Source organism: Xiphophorus maculatus, chromosome 6 (assembly GCF_002775205.1).
Source record: "Xiphophorus maculatus strain JP 163 A chromosome 6, X_maculatus-5.0-male, whole genome shotgun sequence".
Taxonomy (NCBI): domain Eukaryota; kingdom Metazoa; phylum Chordata; class Actinopteri; order Cyprinodontiformes; family Poeciliidae; genus Xiphophorus; species Xiphophorus maculatus.
This window is the reverse complement of record NC_036448.1, coordinates 16,881,965-16,904,949: the sequence shown is the minus strand read 5'-3', so window position 1 is coordinate 16,904,949 and position 22,985 is coordinate 16,881,965. Positions and strand designations below refer to the sequence as shown.

General features: G+C 36.9%; 1 protein-coding gene across 9 annotated transcripts in view; it reads left to right on the top strand.

Moving 5' to 3' along the window:
* Positions 1–22,985, top strand: part of LOC102220018 (adhesion G protein-coupled receptor L2-like) — a 128,529-nt gene that overhangs the window by 18,778 nt on the left and 86,766 nt on the right. For all 9 annotated transcript variants that reach the window (XM_023335453.1, XM_023335451.1, XM_023335452.1 and 6 more), the window contains exon 2: positions 14,033–14,247. In XM_023335453.1, coding sequence (XP_023191221.1) covers positions 14,172–14,247 — 76 coding nt within the window. In that variant the 5' untranslated portion in view covers positions 14,033–14,171. The remainder of the gene's footprint in view (positions 1–14,032; positions 14,248–22,985) is intronic.

Below are 22,985 nucleotides of genomic sequence, written 5' to 3'. Positions count from 1 at the left end.
TTTTAAAGTGGTTGGTACTAGAGATTAGGGTGGCTAGCATTATTAAAACTATGGTCTTTGTGTGTATTCCCAGGAGGATTGTTACTTGTATTCTTAAATTTAATCTGAGCCAGCATTCCAAAAGCTACCATGTTTCATAACAGACAGATGATAAAATGGATAAAACAGACCAATTTTGCTGTACTCTGTTTAGCCTTCCTCTCAACTCCTGAAAAGCTCACCCCCTCTTGCTTTCTTGCAGCCTGAATGAACTGCAGTGTTAAAAAAATACACCTTCCTCTCCGATTGCTTCACTACATTTCTGTTTACTCTGATTTCATCCAAAGAGAGATGTTGTTGCTACAACCTGGTAGTGCTTATATATAATGTGCTTACTGATCGGAAAAAGATATGATTTTTGAGTTTCTGTTGTCCTTGGCACTGGTCATGGCAAATCAAGTTGGAAATTGTCCTTTTTGCATTTTTACCCATGATATGTATAAACAGTGAGATGTGATGTTATGTAAAACAAACAAAAACAAAAAAACAGTCCAGCATGACCATTTCTGTTTACTATTTGAGGGGCAAGACAAGGAATTTTGAATAGTTGCTAGAGTAGATAGATTAGAAGAGCATCATTTAAAGAAACAGTTGACTTTTTTCCGTGTTCTGGTGAGACTATCAAAAGACAGCATACTGTAAAGGTTATCCCCATTGATACAGTGCTTTTCCAGGGGTTTCCCTGGAACATCCCCGTCTGTTTTTGCCATCACAGTTTTATTTGGAAAAAATTACAGGAGCAAAATGCAGCAGTGGGGAAGCAGAAACTTCACTTCTAAACACGTTGTTGCATCCCTTTTATCTCTGAAGGCTTATATTGACTTTACATAAAACCCAAATTAAAAGTGTACCAGGTGCAAGTTGGAAAGCCAATAAGATTTACTCAGGGACTGGACAATTTTTAGCCACTCAATGTATTTGTATGGCTTTTATTCCTTAGCAGGAACATGTTCATATATAGATGATGTTCGGTGCTAAATAGCTAAAATGGTTTCAAGGTGACAATGAAGATTCTTCTCTTTGTAATTTTTTCTCTTTTTGAATTTCATTGTGGTTCATGTCAGTCAATATTTTTAGTGATGCTACAAAGTGTTTGTTGGTGTGCTGTCATGCTTGAAGCTTCCATGTTAATCAGAGCTGTATGAGTAAAGGGTGAAATGAACACGCCTTGTGACTGGCTGTCACTTCTTTTTCTAGTGTTTATTTTCAGCAATTCACATTGAATTTCTTGAGCTGAATAGAAATAAATGACAGTGATTTTTGACTTATTTTGCTTAAAATACCCATTCAAAGTGTTACTTTAAAGGATTTAGCACTTGAGAATTACATAAAGTTGATGTTCTTGTTAGTCACTATTATCTTCAACTTTTTTAGGCTCAGTAATATTTGTATCTAAAGCTAAAATGGATAGTTACATACAGTAATCACATAAATTACGACACTTTTGTTCTTTGATGCGGTGTTCGACATATGATTATCTGCAACTTGTTGTGACATGCAACACTAAAGTCATTCTTTAGTTTAATCTGACAAATCTTCTTCTAGTTCTTATTTGGAGATTTGCAGAGCCTCTATAGTCAGGATCTAAAGCAGCTTGATGCATGTCAGGCGCCGAGGTGTCAAAACTGCATCAATACAGACCACATGGGGAAGAAAGCCCACGGGCCCACCACGCATGGGTAATGCGAAGCAGACCGGAGTTTAGAGTTCGGACAAACATTAAGGTGAATCCGCTCCAGGAATGTGTGGAAACAAGAAGGATGGCTATATCAGTGCATGTGAGGCGAGCCATAAAGTTGTCATTGTGGCGAAACAGTCACTGCATGAAATTGTTTCTCATGCTGCTGAAAGAATTCATCTAACTCTAAATAGCTCCTAGAAGCTGTGTGAAAGCGTAGCGAGCACGGGTTGCAGACAGGAATGTCGGGAGAGGCCTAACAGCTTGTCTGAGTGATGTAAACTGGGTCTGAAGAACTGATTTGTTTTTGAGATAAAACAGCCTTAAAAGTCTGACTTTCAGATAAACATTACACTACGTCTCATAATAAAGTGAGCTAGGGGCTACACAAATAATGTGGATATTTGTCCGTGTTACTCAAAGTTCATCTCAGTTTTGCCTAATTTCTCTCCATCTGTTTAGTTTATTCATGTAATTACGAAATGGCTCCTGATAAAATCTAAACATTTTGTATAATTATGTGTATGAGTAGGTTTAAAACGTTCTACTAAGCTCATCAATCATGTTAAAAATTAGCACATTTTTGTTTTCTATGCTGATGGTGTACGTTGCAATTTATCTGAAAACCTTTATCACCAAAATTTCATTATTCGATTTATTAAAATCTTCAGTTGTAAAGTCTTGCTTTTGTCAAGCAATTTCAATAGTTTTTAATGTATCTTTTTACACTATATTTTTGAAATACTTGGATCAGTTCCAATTGATCTAAAACACCGGTTTTAGTTGTACAGGCTGTCTATATAGTTGCAATTTTGACCATTCTTAAAGTGTAACAATGTCTTTTTTGTCTTTATGAGTCCAATTCAATCTATGAAGCTTTGATTAGATGATTTTCTAATGTCACAGTTGTCTCTAGGAAAGTTGAAAAGTTACAAGCTTTTATGTATGGGTCTCCTGTGAAGTAGCCTTAATTACCATTGGAGTTATTCAAAGTCATTATTTCACATAGGTAACTTTTCTCACTTAGGAATCACAAGTTTTTTGCAGTTTGTCCATCTTTTAACTGAAATGCTTCTCCAACACATCTCTATTGGAATTTTTTGTCACATCTTTATAAAAAACAGACTAATACAAAATTTGTGGATTGTGCTTTTTTTTTTGGAGTAAAACACAACCAACTTTGGGATAAACCAGCACTGGTTGATACAAATGCATCATTTGAAGGTTCAACAAGATCAACATCTGGTTCATGTCCTATTATTTTGAATGACAAAGTCTGATTTTGGTTTTCTACACTTTGGGTGGTGATATAAACTGTGTTTAAAAAAAAAAAAAGAAAAACATGTAAATTAGTTTTTTCCCCTAATCAACTGTTGAAAGATGTTTCAGCTGTTTCAAAGCTTTGCCTGTAGGGCTGCTATGTTGCCAGCCTCAACTTGTTCCATGTATTGTTATCTTACCTGCAGGAAATTCTAAAACTGTAATAAAAAGTGCTAAATGATGACATAAGCCTATTTTGAATACTCAAATTACTTTCTGGTTGCAGTTCCCATGAACTGCATGAGCTATGGGAATCAAATATCAGTTTTGAACCAGATAGAAAATATTGGGCAATAAATATGCAAATACCAAAACTAAGATATATGGTCAAGTTAAAAATACAATTTCAGGTAACAGTCCATTAAGTGTCTTGTTTTTTTTTTCTTTTTTTTTTTTCTCTTTTCACTGCTTGGAAAATGTGTATACAAAAATAATCTGACAAATATTTAAAATGTTTTAGCAGAGCTGCACCAGCCAATCAGCCAGAAATTGAAACTCAGCAATCTGCAAATCAATCGCTGAAAAATCAGAATTTTGGAACCATTGGCATCAAAACTAGAAACTTTGTTTCTTCAGTTAAGAAACACATCAATCAGGCACTGTATTTGAGTTTAATAAAAATCTGACACAAATTACGGAGAAATGACTGGGTCTAAATAGATATAACTGTAATTTGTTCATTTTCTCTCCCATTTAAAACTGCTACCTACACCTTATTAGTGTTCTTTAAAAACCTTAATAATGGGGGTGAAACTTTACAGAAGGAGAAGCTTGATTGGTTCATTTTTATGTTTTAGTTAACATAAAACTTCAGTATAATTCTGAACTTCACCTCTGACTTCATGTTTCTCTTTTTTCAAACTAACACAATTCATTTTAAAAATTTTTCTGTGGTTCTACCCTGATTAGTATTAACTATGACTTTTATTACTGTTCAACAGTATGCTTTGTGTATTTGGGGGGAAAAAGTTATTTAGTTATCTATTGAGATACAATTTTCTATTTTTACAGGATTAGTGTGAGATGGGTAATAATCACAAATATTAAAGCAGTGCCTGGATCTTGCATGTCAGTAACTTGTATCAATTTTAGCAGCAGGGGCTTCCTCCCTTATCTTCCCTTACAGCAGAAATAACACCAATAAAACCAGAGCTTGTCCCATCCGTGGCGACATCCCTGTGATAGTTTGCAAATAATGTGTCATTTCCTTTTGGAGAAGGCGGGACTCCAAGGGCTGTTCTGGCTCTAACCCCGGAGCTGAGATCACTTCGGCCCAGATGCAGCATTTCTTTTGTCTGTGTTTGAACAAGTTGCCGTCAACTATGGAAATTGTATCTGATTATTATGATCCATCTCTGGCACAATGGAAGCACATGAATGGAGTTGTGTAACGTTAGAGACTGATTAGACAGATTTCCCCCTGCCTGCATGTTGCTCATTAACATCACAGATGTTATGTATTAGCTTTATGCGCTCCCTCCTGATAAAACTAATCTAGTCTGAATGGGGCTTTAGAGTGTGTAAAAATCTAATATCACATCAGTGTGCTTAGTTTTTTTTTTCTTTACCTCCAGGAGGTGTTAACATCAACATATCACTCGCCGTAAATGTGCTGAAAGTGAACAGATCTGTTGTGTGGTGTGTTTAGTGTGTTCAGGTGGAGCTGACATTGCCAAGCCAGTTATGGCTGCTTGTAAAAAAAGAAAATGCTGTTTAACATCGGAGGGAGCCGGAGGTGAGAGGAGTGTGTGCTCACGTGTGGGCGTTTTTGTGGATAAATGCAGGGGAGTGTGAGAATGATGCATGGAGGAGGTGAGAAGTGAGGCTTTGAGAAAAATGTATGAAGAGATTGATTTGAAAAAAGAAACTTTTCTTCGCTGTGTCAGTACCAGACTGCTCTGTGTTCCTCTTTGGCGACCTTCCTGCTTAACCATCTGTTCTTAGGTCAGTCTATTAATTTCAGAGCCAAACAGAAAACATCCACTTACAGTAAAATAGTAAATAAAATGTTAGCTTCTTTAATTGAATATGCTGAGATTCGTTTTTTTCGAAGCTCAATGAAGAATACATTTGGAAAATTAATTTTTCATTAATTCATTTCAGAAAGAAAAACTTGTTATATAGAACCTTAGCACACAGAGTGATGCACTGTATTTATTTCTGATAATTATGGTTATCTAAATGATTAAACACTTAAAATTGGGTTTATCAGAAAATTGCATTCTAATATCAATAAAATTTTATTCTACTGTCTATGAATACACATTTAATACATGTTGGGGTTCCTTTTGTTTGAATTACTGTATCAGTATAGCAAGATTTTCTGAATAAAATGCACAATTTTATTTCAATAGAATATTTGGCCCAATGACAGTTTATTCCCTTTCTCTTTGTTTCCTCCTTAGGATCTGGATAAGCAGTGGCATAGCAAGCAATACAACAGTTGTAGCTGATGTCCTGGATAAGTCTGTGTTCAGGTCTTGAAGCAATGAATTTTGTCTCAATCCAAATCTGGTGAACACATTCCCATAGTTTTAGAAGAGCTTTGACTTCATAAGACTTTTTCATTCCACTTAATTTTCTATTGAATTTTTTGGCATGCAGCACTTTGCACACAGCCTCCTTCTAAAAGAATAACAATTTGTACCTTACCATTCCTATGGAGGGTGTGAATAACTGTCTGCTGGACAAATAGCAAGTCAGAAATCTTAAGTATTCTGATTTTTGAGGGCTGCATATTATCAAGAAAGCTTTAAATTCCACTATAATTTTTTTAATATTGTGATGTAATTTCTGATTCTTCTCAGTTCTTCTCAGTCTTCTTTTACTTTTCCATAAGTAAAGTGACCCAAACCTCCTACTTGATCTTCGTTATCAAGGTCTGAGTCAGGTGTCAGGAAAGAGAAAAAACTGCAAAAGTTTGTCTACAAACAGTTTACAGTCTACAGTTTTCAGATATTTAATAGTCAATAGAGTTTGAATGCGTGTGACTCGAAATGTTATAGTCTACCAAAAATTAATCAAGTTAAGCAGCTGTTCTTTTGCACTTCAAAAATATAACTGCACAATCAACTAATAAATAAAATATTAGTTGAAATAAATTGCCTTTTGACGACTATATAATTTATTGAAATGCACCTGCAAGTCTAATTTTGAATAATTAAATTTCCAGGGTTGTGAAAATGTCAGATTGGGCTGATTGGCAGAAAAATACCCAACAATTATGATAATGCATGAACTATTTAAATCAGTTATAAAGCAAAGTGCCAAACATGCACTGTTTACAGTTTTCCCAGTCGCAAGTATTAATTATGATGGAGTAACAAGCACAAGCTGTCTCCTGTGAACCATTTCAAAGCTACATTTTCCTGAGAACCACATTCTGAAAACATACAATCCCCAAAACACCCCAGTGAGCCGTGCAATATGCATGCACACTGGTGCGAAACATAATGTTCTGTTTCTGTTTTTGATGCTAGGAAATTACATATCAGTAACCTAGTAAAATTTATTTGTTCAGGATATTGCTCTGCTTGTACAAAACAGGACTGCTCTTTAATCTATTTAGGACTTTTAGAAATCCCCATTCTCCCTAGACTGCAGCTCAGAATCAATAGGTGGCTCTCGCTGTTAATTTGGTAGATTTTGTTTTGGGTTGATAGCGAAATCAGAACAGGTATAAAACAGCATGAACAGTTTGTTTCATATACATTGCATATGCAGTTGATGAATCAGTGATAATTATTGTCAGGAGGTAAATTTGCTGTTGCTGAGAGATGTAGCAGTCATAACTGTAATTATTTTAGGCATGAGTCATTATTTTGTTGACAGGTGTTTTTTTTTTTTTTTAATGTCACTCCAGGCACAAATTCTTTCTTTATTTTGCTTGACACTAACCTGGTTGTGACTCTTTACTTTCTTTGTTCTCTTTACTTTACTTAACGTATTTTGCCCAACCCGCTCTGTTTTCACCATTTCCATTTGCCCGTTGGCACTCAATCTTATCTCCTGACTCAATCACTTGGCCAGGAGCCGCTGAACACACCAACCGTTGTACTCTCTCAATAAAATAAAGAAGCCTTGCACCTTACAGAGAGCTTCTGTGTGGGCTATGTGCGCTGTGTTCAAGGACATTTCACCTCAAAAGCGTATTTATTTCTTTATATTTTTTTTCTTAGCAGTACCTCATTTTCAACTGAAGTCATTTATTCCAAGAAAAAAAAGACAATGAATAAAAGCTTCAGGCTTAATGCACTAATAAAATATTTAATTTGGGTAGATTTTAATCAATATATCAGTGAAAGGTATGGAATTATCTTTAGCACATCTTAAATAAATTTGTAAAATTCTATTTAAAAATATAGCTATTTAGCAAAATAAGTTGTTAGGTTTGTCCTATTTTGTAAAAAAAAAAGTTTTATGGCTTATTATTAAACGTTAAAACTCTACTGTTAATAGGCATTGATTTCTCAGGGTAAGCAAGTTTAGCTTGCTATCAAGCATGACTTTAGCACAAAAGTGTTAAGGCAAGCTACAACCGTTTTCAGTTTATTTTAATAAGATGCCATGTAAACATTTCCCCTGACAGCTGTAGTTGTGATGTTCATTGGTAAAATGTGCCTAAAGGCTTACAAGTTCAGGTTAGCTTAGTGTTAGTGCTGTGGCTAATCTAGCTATAGCTACAAACTGAATTTCGTATGTAGATATATTAATTTCTTATATAATCACTGTAAACATGTCAGCTGTATTGTTCTCTGATGGATGCCAGGCATAACCAATGCCATTGACTGAACCAGCATGCTTAGTTAAACTCTAAACAAAAATTTGTTTATTTAATACTTATCAAAATGTATTTTCATAATGTGATTGTAAAAAACTTTTATTTAAATGCAACATTGGAACTAAGACGAACTTCTGTCAAAGAGATTACAATAAAAGAAGGTGTTCTGTTGATTCTTTAGCTTCATATTTTAGGTAATACAGTAGTAACATGTCAGCAGGCTATTGGGAAACCACAAGTTTGCTTCTTTTAAAGGAGCTATGGATGTATGTTTGCAAGATAGAGTGCCTGCATCAAAGGGAACATTTTGGCACTTTTCTGGCCTAGTACATCGAGGTACACCAAGGGGGAAATACATCAGTAATACACTCTGTGAAGCAATTTTTGCTGCCCATCATTCTGGAAAGGGGTCATAAGTACGTTAACCAAACAATTTGTAGTCAATCGTTGACAGTAAGAACGATTATTCACAAGTAGAAAACATTCATGACACCTGCCAGTCTTCCTTGAAATGGATGTCAGGAAGTTCATTCCAAGGTCAGACAGGGAAGTGTTCAAAGAAATTATAAAAATAATGTTTCTGAGTTTGTTGGATGTTAAAATTCTTTGTAGTCTTCAAAAGGTTGTTAAAACGAGCTCTTTTTATTTAAAAAAAAAGAAGACATGTCAGAAAGGCTTACTAATTTACATCTGAACAAGTGAAAAAGACATGTGGAACAATGGCCTCTGGAAAGACTTAACCAAAATGGAGATGCTTGATAATAATCCACAGCAAGACGACTGGCAAACACAAGCCCGAGCATATCAGTGCAAACACCTTTCGCCAGCTGTCAAGCATGGTGGAGGGGTGATGAGCTTGTTTTACTGGACTGCTACAGAACTGTGGTATCTTGCATTAAATGAGATGACGACGAATTTTTCAGTACACAAAAGAACTGTAGAGTCAAATGTGAAGCCATCTGTCCGACAGCTGAAATGTAGCCAACACTGTAACAAGACAATGATTCCGAGCACAGCATCAAGTCGGAAAGAGAATCATTGTTCACCAAAATAATTAAAGTATTGTAATGATCCAAAGTCTTAAGTTAATGAGTGTTCACACAACAATGAACCGAAGAAACGGTGCAAAGAAGAACTGCCCAGAATTGCTTTTCATTGAAGAGGAAGACTGTTTTTGTAGTTATGGCTTATAAGGGCTCATTTTTCAAAAATATGTAATAAAAAGTGTGCTTGAAGGTTTTAAGTAGAATAGGAAAACTATTTCTTTTTGTTTTACAGTTTTCAAACTGCTAAACATTCATTTTTCAGAATGACCTAATTTCCAATCAATCTGCTCATTAGTTGAGAAAATTAAGAGGATTGAGTTCCAATTAGGAAGTCGTCAGCATGTTTTGTTGTTTCACCATGTGCAGCTGCGAACCCGTTTACAGCCAGTTAATCCTGATAGCAGTTTATCTTATCATCGAACTGTTGATGAAGCACACTTGGCAGACTGTGCTGTGTGAAGGTTCAGCTCTGTTTCTGGATGTTGGTGGGGACTTGTCTTCATCACCGGTGGAGCCAAGGAAATGACATCATATCCCTGCAGGGGTTTAAAGCGTAACTCTGACAGGACTGTCATGACAAAAGAGTTCCCCCGAAACATCATGGTGCACCGAGGACAGGAAGAAAATTTCCCCGAGGCTGTGTTTTCTTAGTTCCTGTAGTTCCTGTCTCTCGCTTCTAGTCCATCAACCGCGTTCTGGTGTTTGAAATTCCCTTCTTGAATGTGTCTTCTCTGCTTCTGAATGAAGGGCATGGGGGTTGGAGGCAGAAAGTTCTCCAAATTAGTACTTATTCACTGAGTGGAAGACATATCATTGTGTTGGTAAGATCCAGCACCACAGCTTCACATCTCTATTTCACTTGTAGATTTTCAGCCTACACTTGGACTTGCACATTAGTTTTTTGTTCAAGTCTTACTTGATATGTATGTATGCGCTCTTTGACGCTCTCTTCTGGGTGTTGACAATTGGAAATAAATTAACATTCCTAGGCTTTATTTTTGTCTTCTCTAAGCCTGTTGAGAAAACTTGGAGGCAAACCCACAAGGTCACGTCGTACTCACAGCCTGTCAATCCTCCTCAATGACCCCACTGCCCCATTTCTTTCTCCCCCTTCCATTCTTTGCCTCCTTTGCCAGTCGCCCCCCTCAACTCTCACAGCTATTTAGTCCCTTCCGTCTTCAAAACTCCCACACTCGCCTCTTTCTCCCCCATCTCTCTTTCAACGGACGCCTCTCCAGCTTGAGTGAGGCAGACGCAAGCTTTGTCAAAGGAGTCTTGCATTCATTCAGGCGGCTGCAGCAGCCAGCCCTGTATTTCATGTTAAGACATGTGGGCTGTCTCCTCTTGTCCATTTGTTTTAATTATCCTTTAATTGCTCGCTGTCCATTTTTAAATGCTTGTTTATTATTTCTATCAGGCTGATGTGAAAAATTTGCTGTGGACTGTGATTTTCTCCATTATCTTAACTGATGATTGATCTCTCTCCTTGGGTTTCAACTGTGTCGGCATGAGAGACAAAAGAAAACAGATGTCAGGAATGTTTGTGAATCATTTTTCATTTCATTGGTGGGGCTTTCGTCCTTTTCTCCAGACAGATAGACTGCTAATGGAAGGAAAACCTTGGGGACTATGATGTGTGTTTTTAAGGAAGGGGATCTTAATGCACAGATCAAAATGAATGTCCCTTATCTGTAGTGTGTTGGTGTGCATTGCAAGTGTGGACTCATGAAAAAATAGTCACACTGTATGTCATAGTGGGCAATATTTATAAATCTGCAATAACTGCATCTTTCTTTAAACTTTAAATCATTCTGAACCTGACAGGTTTCAGTCAGATTTCAGCATCGGTTTTAGCATCATCATAATGAGCATGAATGAATCTTAGAGAGAAATCACTGTTTAGATGCACCTACACGTGATTAGCTACTATGTCTTCAAACATTTTAGATAATAGAGGAAGATTAGATATAGGCCTATAAATTATTACGTCATCCTGATTGACAGGAGATTTGTTAGGTAACGTTGTATCGCACTGCTCTAACTATAATTAAAACCTACCACCAGCTTCACCCATCAGCCAACAGTATTTGAAATTTCATTTGCATGAAGGAAATTCTGTAATTGTGAAGTTTTTATTGAACGCTGTTATGTGGGGAACAGTAATTGCAATTTGTGCATGTTTACTCACTCTTCTCAAATTGTACTCTTTGCATCTCAAATTGTAAAAATCCATATTGCATTAATGCATCAGGTTTATGACATATTATTCAAGAAAATATTGCATCTATGCAGTCCTTCGCAATTACGATTTTGCACATGCTAATATTTCAATGATGACTTAAGTTGAATTTCTGATTTATTCCTTTGAGCTCAGATAGAGGTGATAAACGAGATACTTTCTGATGGTTTCAAAACTACTACTTTTATCAAAGTGCAGAACATTTTTTCTCTTAAAAATGCTGAATTAGTCATAATTGAAAGAGGCAGGTCAGACCTTAAAGAAAACCAGAAAAAGTGATTGTGCATCTCTACAGACGATCATTATGCAGAAATGCTGGCCCTGTGTCAACCTCAGTTTTGAGGCTGTAGGGCGGCTCAGTGCAGACGATTTTTCTGTATCTTAAAGGGTTAAATGTGACTCATTTACCTTTTAAAATAATGTTCTGCTTGGAAGCATTGAGGCCCTCATCCACCAAATTACGTCAACTCCCCCCGTTCCCTGATGTGAAATTATGATGCGTCTGTCAGTGCTCGTGTAAAGCATCTTCATGTTAATCGCCTAATCCGTTTATCTCAAGTCTGGACCGATTCAGTGCAGAAATCCCACCAAACAAAACAGAGTTTTTTTTTGTTTTTTTTTTATAGAAAAGATGAACATGGCTGTGTCCTCCACCAGCTTAAGGGAAAGAGGGGAAATGTTACTCAGCAGGGTGACAGCTGATCAGGAGAAAGTACCCTGAGGTGAAGAGGGCAAGCCTTCATCTTCAAGACTGGGCAGGATCTCACCCCCTAGTGTCTGGAGGGGCTTTGGAGGGGGTTCAGTAGGTCCAGCAGACCAGAAGAGCAGGGGCACGCCCCTTGATCAGCAGTCCCCAGCCGTCTCCAGTCCTCTCCTGCCAGCGACTATTATGGTTATGCCACAACCTAAAACGTCACATTTGGAGGATTATTAAGTGGCTGCAGAAGTCCGGTTTGTCTCTGGAGAGTAGTTGCTCTCTTCAGTATTGAGCCTGTAGAAGCTGTGTTGGTAAACTGAGGACTGCAAGCTGCATCAGCAGACATGGACTCAGACTTCCCATAGAGGAGAGCGAGCCTGCTCCTCTTTGTTCTTATCTGATCTGCTTCGGCGCCACTGCCAGATAAACAACTGCAAGAAAAATAAAAGCACAATTCCCATAAACCCACCTAAGATTGGCTGATAAATTTTAAGTTGGCTGCATGTGTGTCTTCTTGGCTCAGAGTTTGCAGCTCAATAGCTCGGTCAGGGTGACCTCAAGTAAAAATAAATATTTTCAAGCTTCGACAAGCTGCTTGGAGAACCAGTAAGCTTTTATTTCACCTCTACCAGGTTCTGGTCACGTATTTAAAATGCCTAATATTTGCTTGAATAATGTCTGAGTATGCTAATGTGAAGTCTCTCCCATGTTTTGTGGGGTTTTTATGTTGCCAAAAATATCTAGGTGTATTAGCGAGGCCCAGAGAGTGATCAGCGCTGACTGCTCTGCTGCTCATATTTTGGGTTCATTATAAAATAATCACGGCAGTTGAAAGGTGGCTCAGAGGGAGCAACATTCAGCAAAAGGGAACATTTACTCCCTTCTACATGAAGACAAGTAGCAAGTGACCTATGTGTGGCATTTGGTGGATGTATTATTTAGAGATGCACCAATCAGACATTTTGTGACCAACTTTATTTCAAATTATGAATCAGACTTTTCTTAAAGACTTTAGCTTAGGGAAGACCTAAGAATGTCTCTGAATTTTTTTATAGCTTTCTGTGAATGGCTATTATTTATGTTAGGCGCAGAAGTAATATGACACTATAATGCAAGGTTTAAGATTTTTTTTTTAAGTTTTTTTAAATTTAAAAGTTTAAACTGGCTTTACTATCTTATATTACCAGGTAGCACAGTCACTCAATTACAATGTCCACATCAAAGTGTGGACGTCTGCTCAGCACAGTGGGGTGGTGTTCAATTCGGTGCATTCACTAATTAGAAACAGATAGGATTTTTAGGTTTCCATCTGATCCGGTGTTGATCAAGCAGAAAATTTGTCTGTTTCGATTCACTGCCCAACTTCTCGGTGCATCTCTACTATTACTGCATAGAGAATTGCAAACACACCAAACTAAATACTTTTTTTTTTTTCTTTTTGCTCTAATTGAGTTTTTGAACATGATTCCAGGCCAGGATATGCATTAACATTGCTAACTATGTATTTATTCAAGCACTCATATGAATAAGCATGTTGGCGTGTGTGCGTGTGTGTGTGTGCGTGGGTGTGTGTGTGTAGGTGTGTGTGTGTGTGTGGGTGTGAGTGTGTGGCCTTTCACATGTGACACACAACACATCCTACCCCGGTGTTTGACTTTGGTAAGCAGCTTATCTGTCTTGTGTGTTAGTCTGTCTCAGACTCTAACCTTTCGCTTCTTGTGCAGACAAAGGACCGTTTTTGCCGGCCCTTGATAAGGCAGGAAACAAAAGTAGCTCTCAAAGCCGCCTCGTCTGTAATGGCGTTCTGTATTAACGTGTTGCCAGAGCGACATGCTTTCTCCTGCGGTGAACTGCCAGCAAATGTAGAAGGTTAAGCACAGAGACGTAGGAGAATAATGCAGAGTAAACAGTTGGTTGTAATGGTACAGTGCTGAATAAGTGCTCAAGTGTGTTATGTGCTTTGCTCTTATGTTGGCACCCTTATAAATATGTGGTGAGAAAAACAAGTTAGATTTGGAAGAACTTGAATTCTAAACATATCCTCGTTTGATCAAACCTTCTTTTGAACATTGGCATTCATGTTGTTCAGATATTTGCTGCTATTTTTTTTCAAATGCAACCCACTGATGAATTCTTGAGTCTTTCACATGTTGAATTGCCGGCACTATAGTCACATGAACCATTCAATCACTAAATTCTTACACAGTTTTCTCTTTTTTTTGTTTACTTCTAGACAAAAAGATGCTCAGCAATACTTCTCCAAGACCTACTGATCGCTGAAGTTTTACCGGCTCTCCATCCTCTGACTGCGACACTTTGAAACGCTGTTATCAGCCCATCAGTCATCTGGATCGTTTGCTAACTGCGACACGATGGCCTCTGCGCTGTGGAGGTGTCCAGTGCTTTGCTGCCTCCTGCTCCTTTTTCTGTGCTTTCACTGTACACAAGGTAAGTTCTCAGAAAGTGGAATTAATGCAATTCCAGGCAACCATAATGTGTTAGTATTCAACACATTATGAATGTGTGGAATTCATTAATGAAAATTGTTGTAAGGTGTTTTTGAGAAGTGAAAAGAAGTCAGATAGGTTGCCAAGGTCTCCTTTAGTTTAACCTTGAAGTTTTGAAATATTATTCTAGTCTAGGCACAAACCAGGATGAAAATCACATGGTCTGATAACCTTGAATAAAAATACCATACTTTCACAGTAATTACCCCAAGACTATAAAGCTGAAATATGTAACATTATATAATTGCTTTTATTTAAAACAGAAAAGCAACAAAACTTTCTTTTTATTAAATACTATAACATATTAATTATTACAGTTTAGTACCGTCTAGTTATTGTTTGATTTAGGTAAATATTCTCAGACAGAAATTTAGCTTTAAAAAACACAGAACAAGCTAGTTTACAACAACCTATTGTGCAGAGTATTATATGATATTGTTATTCTGTTCTTAAAACCAGTGGTGGTTTCTGCAACTGCCCATGTAGCCCAATCAATGTTTTAGAAACAGTTATAGTATTGATATCTTAAGAAGGTGAAAGTGGTAATTGTATGTATTTACTTTTTCAAGTTAATACTTATATAGGTATGACATTTTAAGGTTAGCATATCTGCTTGGAACAGTATTTATGTCTCGAAATCTCTGACTATTAGCAGTGACTAATTTATTTACTGTCCAATAAACAATAATACATTTTGAAACAGTTGTTAAAGTCACCTTTATAATTTTTTAATTAAATACCACATCAAATTGTGCTGACTTTTTAGGTCCATATCACATTAATATATGGTATTGCTCCTTTAGTTCCCAAAACTTGGCTTTCTGTTTTTCCATCATTGGTTAATTTCCAAGTGGTCAACTTCGTTTTTATTGTAATCAGGGGAAAACTGTAGAAGTCTTCTTTCAGCCACCTGACCAGCTGTGGGCAGCAGTAATAGGGGGATGGGTAACATTGCTTTGGTCTATTCTACATGTAGCCATAAAAAAACCCACTTTGACATTTTTTCCAAAATGATCTGCAACCACAGGAATGGCATGATGGAAGATTTGTTCAGTTTTTAAACTTTGGTATAGCTTTGTAACAGAACTGCCTAGATATTTTCTGGCTTCTTATAAATTAAAAAAAGAAAAGTCTTTTCTTTAGTAGTGGCACTTGAAACTGCTGTCATCGTTCTCTGCCCGTAAAGTCTGAAAAATGACACCTTTTCTGCTCCACAAGATTCATTATAGATTATGTGAGTGTACTTTGATGAACCAGATTCTCAAAGAACTTATGCATCTTTTATTCTCACCTTGATAAAATTGATCTGAGGCACCCAGCGAACATGGGACCCTCAAAAGTCATGCACAAGAGCAAGGGACTTGTTATAAATCCCCAAATGAAACCTTAAAACTGCTTTTTTTTCTTTTCTGCTTTTTATTTCAGCTTCTTCTCCCTTCCTTTGCTTTTGATTAGCACATTTGGCTGTAATTACTAGTGTTGTGACAAAACACACCCATCAGTTATACGCCCGTCACCACGGCTGATGGTTGGTGTGTCTGAATTAATGATGGTCGTTTCCGTCTTTCCCTTTCAGACCCTTTTGTACGGTGAGACAAAGTAACCTGAAATCACAGAGTTGCGTGCCAAGCATTTATTACAGATAGATGTTGAAGAACTTTTCTGTTAGGGGATTCTTTTTCAATTTGGGATTTGCATTATTTCTCCCTCTTGCTGTTCTGTGATAGATTTCTTTTCCAGTTCCATTTTAGATCTGGCTCTGGTAGACAATTTGTTAACAATGGCAGCCTGCTACAGAGGACCTTATTCCAGCTGTCTCTCTAGTAGTAATGCAGCTTTTTGTTTTGTTAGATTAGGTAAAATGGAAGAAGGGCTTGCTGAGGTTCTTGAAGAATAAACCCCTGATTTGGCCTGGCTTGAAAACTGAGTTGAATAGTCTTGTTGAATTTCTTTAAGAGGAACACTGCTTTGGTATGCAGAAAGGGCAGGTTTTGGGTTTCAAGTTGATGTGAAGGCTCTCAGGCCCAAGAATGCATATTTGCCAATCCGTCAATAAAGGAGTGTGTGTGTGTATGAGTGTGTGAGTCCATCTGAAAACAATATCCAATTCTATCCACATGCCACTCACCTTCAGCCCGTCCAGCCCTGAGGGCCTGCATCCTGCCGCTTATGATCTATGTTTCCATCAGAGTCCCTGCAATGCAAACTCCACCTGATAATTACCTCCTGTCCCTCACCAGGAGAGGGTATAATCAGGTTATGATTTTCACCCAAAACACTCTAGCCATACTTTGAAATACTCACTGACATACCTAAAAAAAAAAAAACCCGGTTTTCTCTTACAGCCCTGCTTTTAGAAAAGATGACTATTTCTGAAAACTAACAAACAACAATAGCAAAGGGGAACGTTCAGGTTGTTTAATACAAAAAGAAAAAATAAATGTTAAAAATAAATGACATATGAACAGTTTTAGTGAGATATTTATGTTAAAAAATTAAAAAATATTTTAAATGTTCAGAAAATTGGATAAAAATGTGAAATCAGAAGATTTTTAGTTACATTTAGCTTTCAAATGGTAACTTTCTCTTCTGGCGGTGAGAAGGAACAGCAGTTTATCATCTGTTTTGATAAACTACGAATGAAATGCAAAAAAACTAAATTAAACTAAGTAGTTGAGATTTTTGACTATGGAGACTAAAATGTCTCTAGAGATAGACAAAAATTTGGCCAACAATTATTTTTCTTGAAGTAAACAAATTAATTGATTTCAAAAGGCATAAAATAGTTGTTTTTTTTCCTTCAGTGCTTATTTCAGAAATACAAGATAGAAAAAAAGGGAAGTTTGGACAGTCTGGTAGATCACTAGTAACTTGTTGACGGCTTATAACAGATTTTTGTTACCAGCCAACTTTTTTCATTTTTTTCTTTCTCCAGTTTTTACTCAGTCTTCCTTTTCAGCCAAAATACATGCATTGGTTTGTTAGTTTTTTTAGGTCTGCCTACAGACAGACCCTGGCTGTGCAGAATGAGTGGGCTTCAGAATTCATCTCATACCCTTATAGCTCAACTGTGGAATATGGCTTTTTAAAAATATTTAACTTATTTTGGAAGGACATCCATGTTAAGTAGAAGTGCATACATAACTCATGTTTTGCACAGAAAGTAGCTGTGGTCTAGGCAGAAAATAAACCCATCAAAAGAACTGGTACAGCAAACTAAACCATCTTTTTTAAGATGATGCTCTTAAGTTAGAAGTTCATGTACAGCAAGGCAAAAGTATTTTAAAAAATTCCATCCAGTTTGACCTGGGCAGTGTACATCAAATAAAATGCATTCAATGCAAAACTAACAGGTGTCTTAATAACAAAGTAGAAAATATGTCTCATTTTAATTATGATTATTTTACTTGCATTAAAAAAATGAAATAAAAAAACGGGGTAGGATGGAATAACTTTTTCCATAGTCAAAGAAACTAAATAAGCAAGCTTTTATTTAGTGTTTGGTGGTGACTGGTGGTGTGTTTATTTGACGGTATGCTAATCTACAAATTAGTAGATGGGAATGATTCCTGATATGAGAGATGTAGAATACAAACAAATATGGCTTCCCATAAGCATGCTGTTACATGAATATTGGGCTTGTTGTATTGGCTCAATAATGCCTCAGCAGTATTGTAAATCTGAAACAAACTCTAAAAGTGAGTCCTTGAACTTCTGAAAGTCATTGTCACCAAGTGTTCCTGCATTAGTTTGGCATGGAGTTCTTTGGTTTGTAGTTTAAATTTCTATTTTTTTGTCATTTCAGTAAATGTAGAATGAAAAAGTGTTTGTTCCTTACAAATTTCTACTGTTTTTGCTTCTATGTGAAACATAGAAGTTTTAGACTTTTAATCTAAGTACAAGCAAAAGTTAGTTTTTAAAACAGGACTTTATTTATTCAGGAAAAAGTTACAATGAAACAATGGTGAAAGGTTTTGGAAGGTGTTCATTGTGTTATATCTGGCTTTATTCTAAGGCATGATTTGAAGAGAAGAACATCATATTGACACTCATACATGGCAGTGGTAATGTGGTGGTCTGGAGCTGCTTTGCTGTTCAGGGCCATCCATCCACGAATGGATGGTTTCCGCAATTCTGTGTAACTCAGAAAGTCTTGAAGGAGAATATCCGATCATTGGTCTGCTACCTTAAACTCAAACCTTCTTCAGTTGTACAGCAGGACAATGATCCAAAGAACTAAGAAGTCCACCTTTGAATGGTTAAAAAATGTACCCGAAACCTCTAGTATTCAAGTTTTTAAATGTGTTTTTATTTTTAGAAAACTTGATTTTTTAAATTATTGCATTAAGGTCTGATGAAACATTATCAGTGCCCATCACTTCCACACAAGCTGACTCCATGATTAATGCCCTGTGGTTAACGATGTTTTCAAAAAATCCTGCTGACTTTGGTCTTCAAACATTTTATTTTCCTCCTGTCACTCCGCATGACTTCTTTGCAAAATAAATCAGCCTTGTGAGAATATTCATCTGTAAATCTTCAATAATGAAGTTTATGATGAGGATGAAAGAATGCTTTTCTTCTGTTTGTATTTGTTTTGAGGCTATGTTTGTGCAGCTGTTGTTTGTATCTTATTGCTCAATCTAAATGTAGGTCTTCAGCAGTCAAACAAGGATTTGAATTTCATTGTCTGGCTTTTTTTTTCTTTTTTTTTTTTAACATCTCAACTCCACACCTCCATTGCTCCTGTTAACCACCGTCCCTTAATTAGATCTCAGGCCCAGGAAATGGCTACCTGAGCACGACTTCACTATCATCTGCTACTTTATGGGCATCAATTATTTTAATTATCAGAGTGTTTTGCAGCTGCTTCGAGGAGCCTATGGGTGCTGATTGCTGGGACAAAGTTTGAGGAGGACAGAAATAAACCTCAGAAATGTTCCTCACCTGTGGTTTAATAATTATGAATGGGAACGCGCCATTGCACTAACGAGCTTATTAAGATTTGAGAAATTGTTAAATTAACTAAAAACTGACCTTTGTAATGAATACACAAATACACAAATTAATCTTGACTTTTCTAGTTTTGGATATTTCTCATCAAATTGCAGTATATTTCAAATTAGGTTTTGCATACATCTTTGTTATTCTCAGCACAGCAAATCTAGTACTTGAACTGGCAGTCCTTCATATATTTATACTAACAGTGTGTCGTATGAATATTTTACACATTAGGATACTCAGAAGTCAGGATCTGCAGAGCATTGCAGATCTTCACAACAAGCTTCAAATCATTGTTTGGATGCACAGTCAATGGTTCTGCAATATTGTGTTCTCTGCAGCAAGCAGGGAGCTAACAAGCAGAGTAGTAGAGATGCATGTACCTCGTACTTTTTGCTCAGTAAACATGCACAGTTAGTGGCTGTTTGCACACATACTGAGGAACTGAGCAGCAAACATGCCAGTACAACCCCACAGGAATCTACACAAAACCTAAAAAACAAACAAGCATACAAAAAACTTAGTGGATTAATACGCTTCAGGTGAGAAGGGAAGGAAATGTAAACTTTAAAATAGTAAAAAACAATTTAGGATCTTATGTGGGTGGGATGGAAATCATAATCCTGTCCTTTTATGGAAGATTAAGAAGAGAAAACTACTGTGTGGGAGGTAATTACTCAAGATAAATAGATGAAATTGCAATGACTGATGGAATTATTTGTGACTGATTTCATTAAAAAGCTATTTAAATGCAATCTTAATTAAACCTTGTTGTTTCTAATCTATTCATATGCAACCACATTTGGCTACATGCGACCACAAATTACAATGTATTTTTATTGAAACTATAGGCTCACACAAAGTACTGCATAATTTTAAGATCTTTTATAATAAAAAATCTCTAAAGGATGGCTTTATGTTTGTATCCATGCCCCTTTACATTGATATCCCTAGAAAATCCAGTCCAATGTCCAATTCACACAGACAGTAAATAGTCTGTGTGAACTATAATCAGAGAAACAGCCAAGAGGCTTTTGGTATCTCTGGAGGGGCTGGACACCAACCAGGTAGAAGACACATGAACAAGAAGGTGCTCTGATCAGATGAGACCATAACTGAACTTTGTGTGAAGAGAAACAGTTGTTTGTCACTCTGAACACACCATCCCCATGGTAAAACATGGCAGTGGCAGCATCATGTTGTGGGATGCTTTTCATCATTCACAGGAAAACTGCTCAAATTTATCAGCGTGCTCGATGCATATGCAAGAGTAAAATTAAATGGTTTAGATCAAAGCATAATTGTATGTTGAAATGGCGCAGTCAAAGTTCAGCACAAAATCTAATCGATAATCTGACTGAATTGGGATTTTATTACATAAAATTCTAATAAAATACATTAAAGTTTGGAATAGAAACTTGACAAAAGGGTATGAATACTTTTGTAAGGCATCATATACCTTGTTCCTTGCCTGCCTGATTTGTAGTTTCCTCCCCTCACTTCCTTGTAGCATTTTATAACCAGTCTATAAAACGATGCTTCTACCCAGAGGGAAGTAGGTCATGCAGGTATTGGAAACTGTTGTATATCTCTCAGACCGCTACGGTGCTCCTGTCTAAAGATATTAAAGACGACGACCTGATTCAAAGGGAGCAGCCACAAAGGGGGAGCAAGTGTAGAGCGGTTTATCTGCTGCAGCTGAACACGAGCTTCTATCTGAGTCATTAAAGGAAAGAAAGACGAGTTTGGGAGGGGCTGTGTCATAAAATGTCAACACTTGTCTGTGTTTTATTATAAAATGGTCTAAATTGAGTTTCTTTCACAAAACTGCACAAAGGTCTGCTGCAAAAAATTAAGTGGCTTGTGTTTGATAGGTGTTGCACATCTATAGAAATAAGAATCAAAGTTAAGGAGTGTTTGCTAAGGTCTTGAGAAGTTGTTCCAGCACAAATAAAGTGTAGGGAAAAGACTTTCAGCTGTAATTTCTTTTTTGAATAATAAACTGTGTAGAAAAAGAAAAAAGTATGTACAAAAAATGAGGCACTTTATTTCTGAGGAGCAGTTTCACAACATCATTTCTGCCACTTGTGAGCCCCTGCTGCTCTGGATAACACACTGTACGCCTCTCACTGAGGAGTTTTTTGTTGATAGTGAGAGACCCCTCTGCTGAACACACCAGTATGCTTGTGTTTCTCCCCCAAAAGGTCGCAAAGGTTAACGCCACGTCTCGGCACAACATTTGTGTCAAGCGGTGCCATACATTGTGCTGACGGAGGGCCCTCCCTCGTGCCACGCTGGTATTTCCAGTCTTGGGCTTGACAGAGCTGAGGGGGGAGGCCATTGTGCTCCAACTTCTCTCTGGCCCCGGGCCATACACAACCAGTCTGTCATCCATTGATATGCTTGGTTTGCCGTTTTATGATTCATATTGAATGCTGCGGGTCCATGGTAGGGCGATCATGAATTATCTGCTAAACCGTGGGAGATTCACAGATGACTGGTCAATCTGTGTGGTGAGAACAAGCGTAAAGGAAGGAAAAATGTGATATATCAGTGCTTCATTGAAATTCTGCCCAACTGGAAGTATTTCAAGAAATAAGGGCAGGGGTTCATCATCTGGACTGGATGGACTTTCCTGCTGCTTGGAAGACACATGGAGATGGAGAAATGGTCTCATTATTTATTTTCTAAATTTGTTTTAAACTAATAACTAATAGAGTTCAGTGTCTTGCACAAGTATTCATAACACTCACACCACAAACTTGAATGCATTTACATATTTAGTAGACTTAATGTGATACAGCAGCAAAAAAGTAAAGCATAAGGACAATTTATTTTTGTCATGTTACGTTGATAAACTTTATTGTATTTTATTAGGTTTATGTGTGATAAACCAGGAGACAAGTAGTGTATAAATACTCAATGGAAGGAAACAAAGAACCTCAATTTCTACTCTTTTACATTTTGAATTTGAAAAGCTTGTTCTGTATTTGGAATAATCTCGTTTTCCTATATTACTCTACATAAAACCCAGATAAGAAAATAGATTCCTGTGAGTAACTTAACCTGAGTATAAAGACAGCTGCACTCTGAAATCCTGTAAGGTTTGTAAGAAAACATTTGTGAACAAACAGTATCATGAAGACCAAAGAACACTGCAGAGACGCCATTGAGCATGAACAGACTAGAGCAACCAATCAAGAAGAGCAGTAATCAGAAAAGTAAGCAAGAAGCTCATTGCATCTCTATAGGAGCTGCAGAGATACGCATATCACATGATACAACCTAAGAAAAGGAAAATTTGCCATGATTCTTGGGTGTTTGGGTTTTTGACTTATGGTTTTTATTATGGGTTATTTATGTTTAATAGTTTTTGCAATATTTGCTTTTCCTGGGAGGTCTGTTTCCAGTTTTCTCCAGAGTTTTCTTCTCTGGATAGTTTTCCTAGGTTATTTCCATTAGTGTGTTAGATTATTCCCTTTCTGTTTTATTTGGGTTACTCCTATCACATTCTGTTCAGTTCCTTGTATTTCTTGCCAGTCAGGTTCAGTCAGACCAAATGCCTAGTTTCATAGTTTATTCTGAAGCCTGGATTGTTTTTACTCTTTCCTTTTACATTACCAAAACACATAGTGTCATAGTGTTTTGGTTTTCTTTTTATTTATCATCCTCATTAGT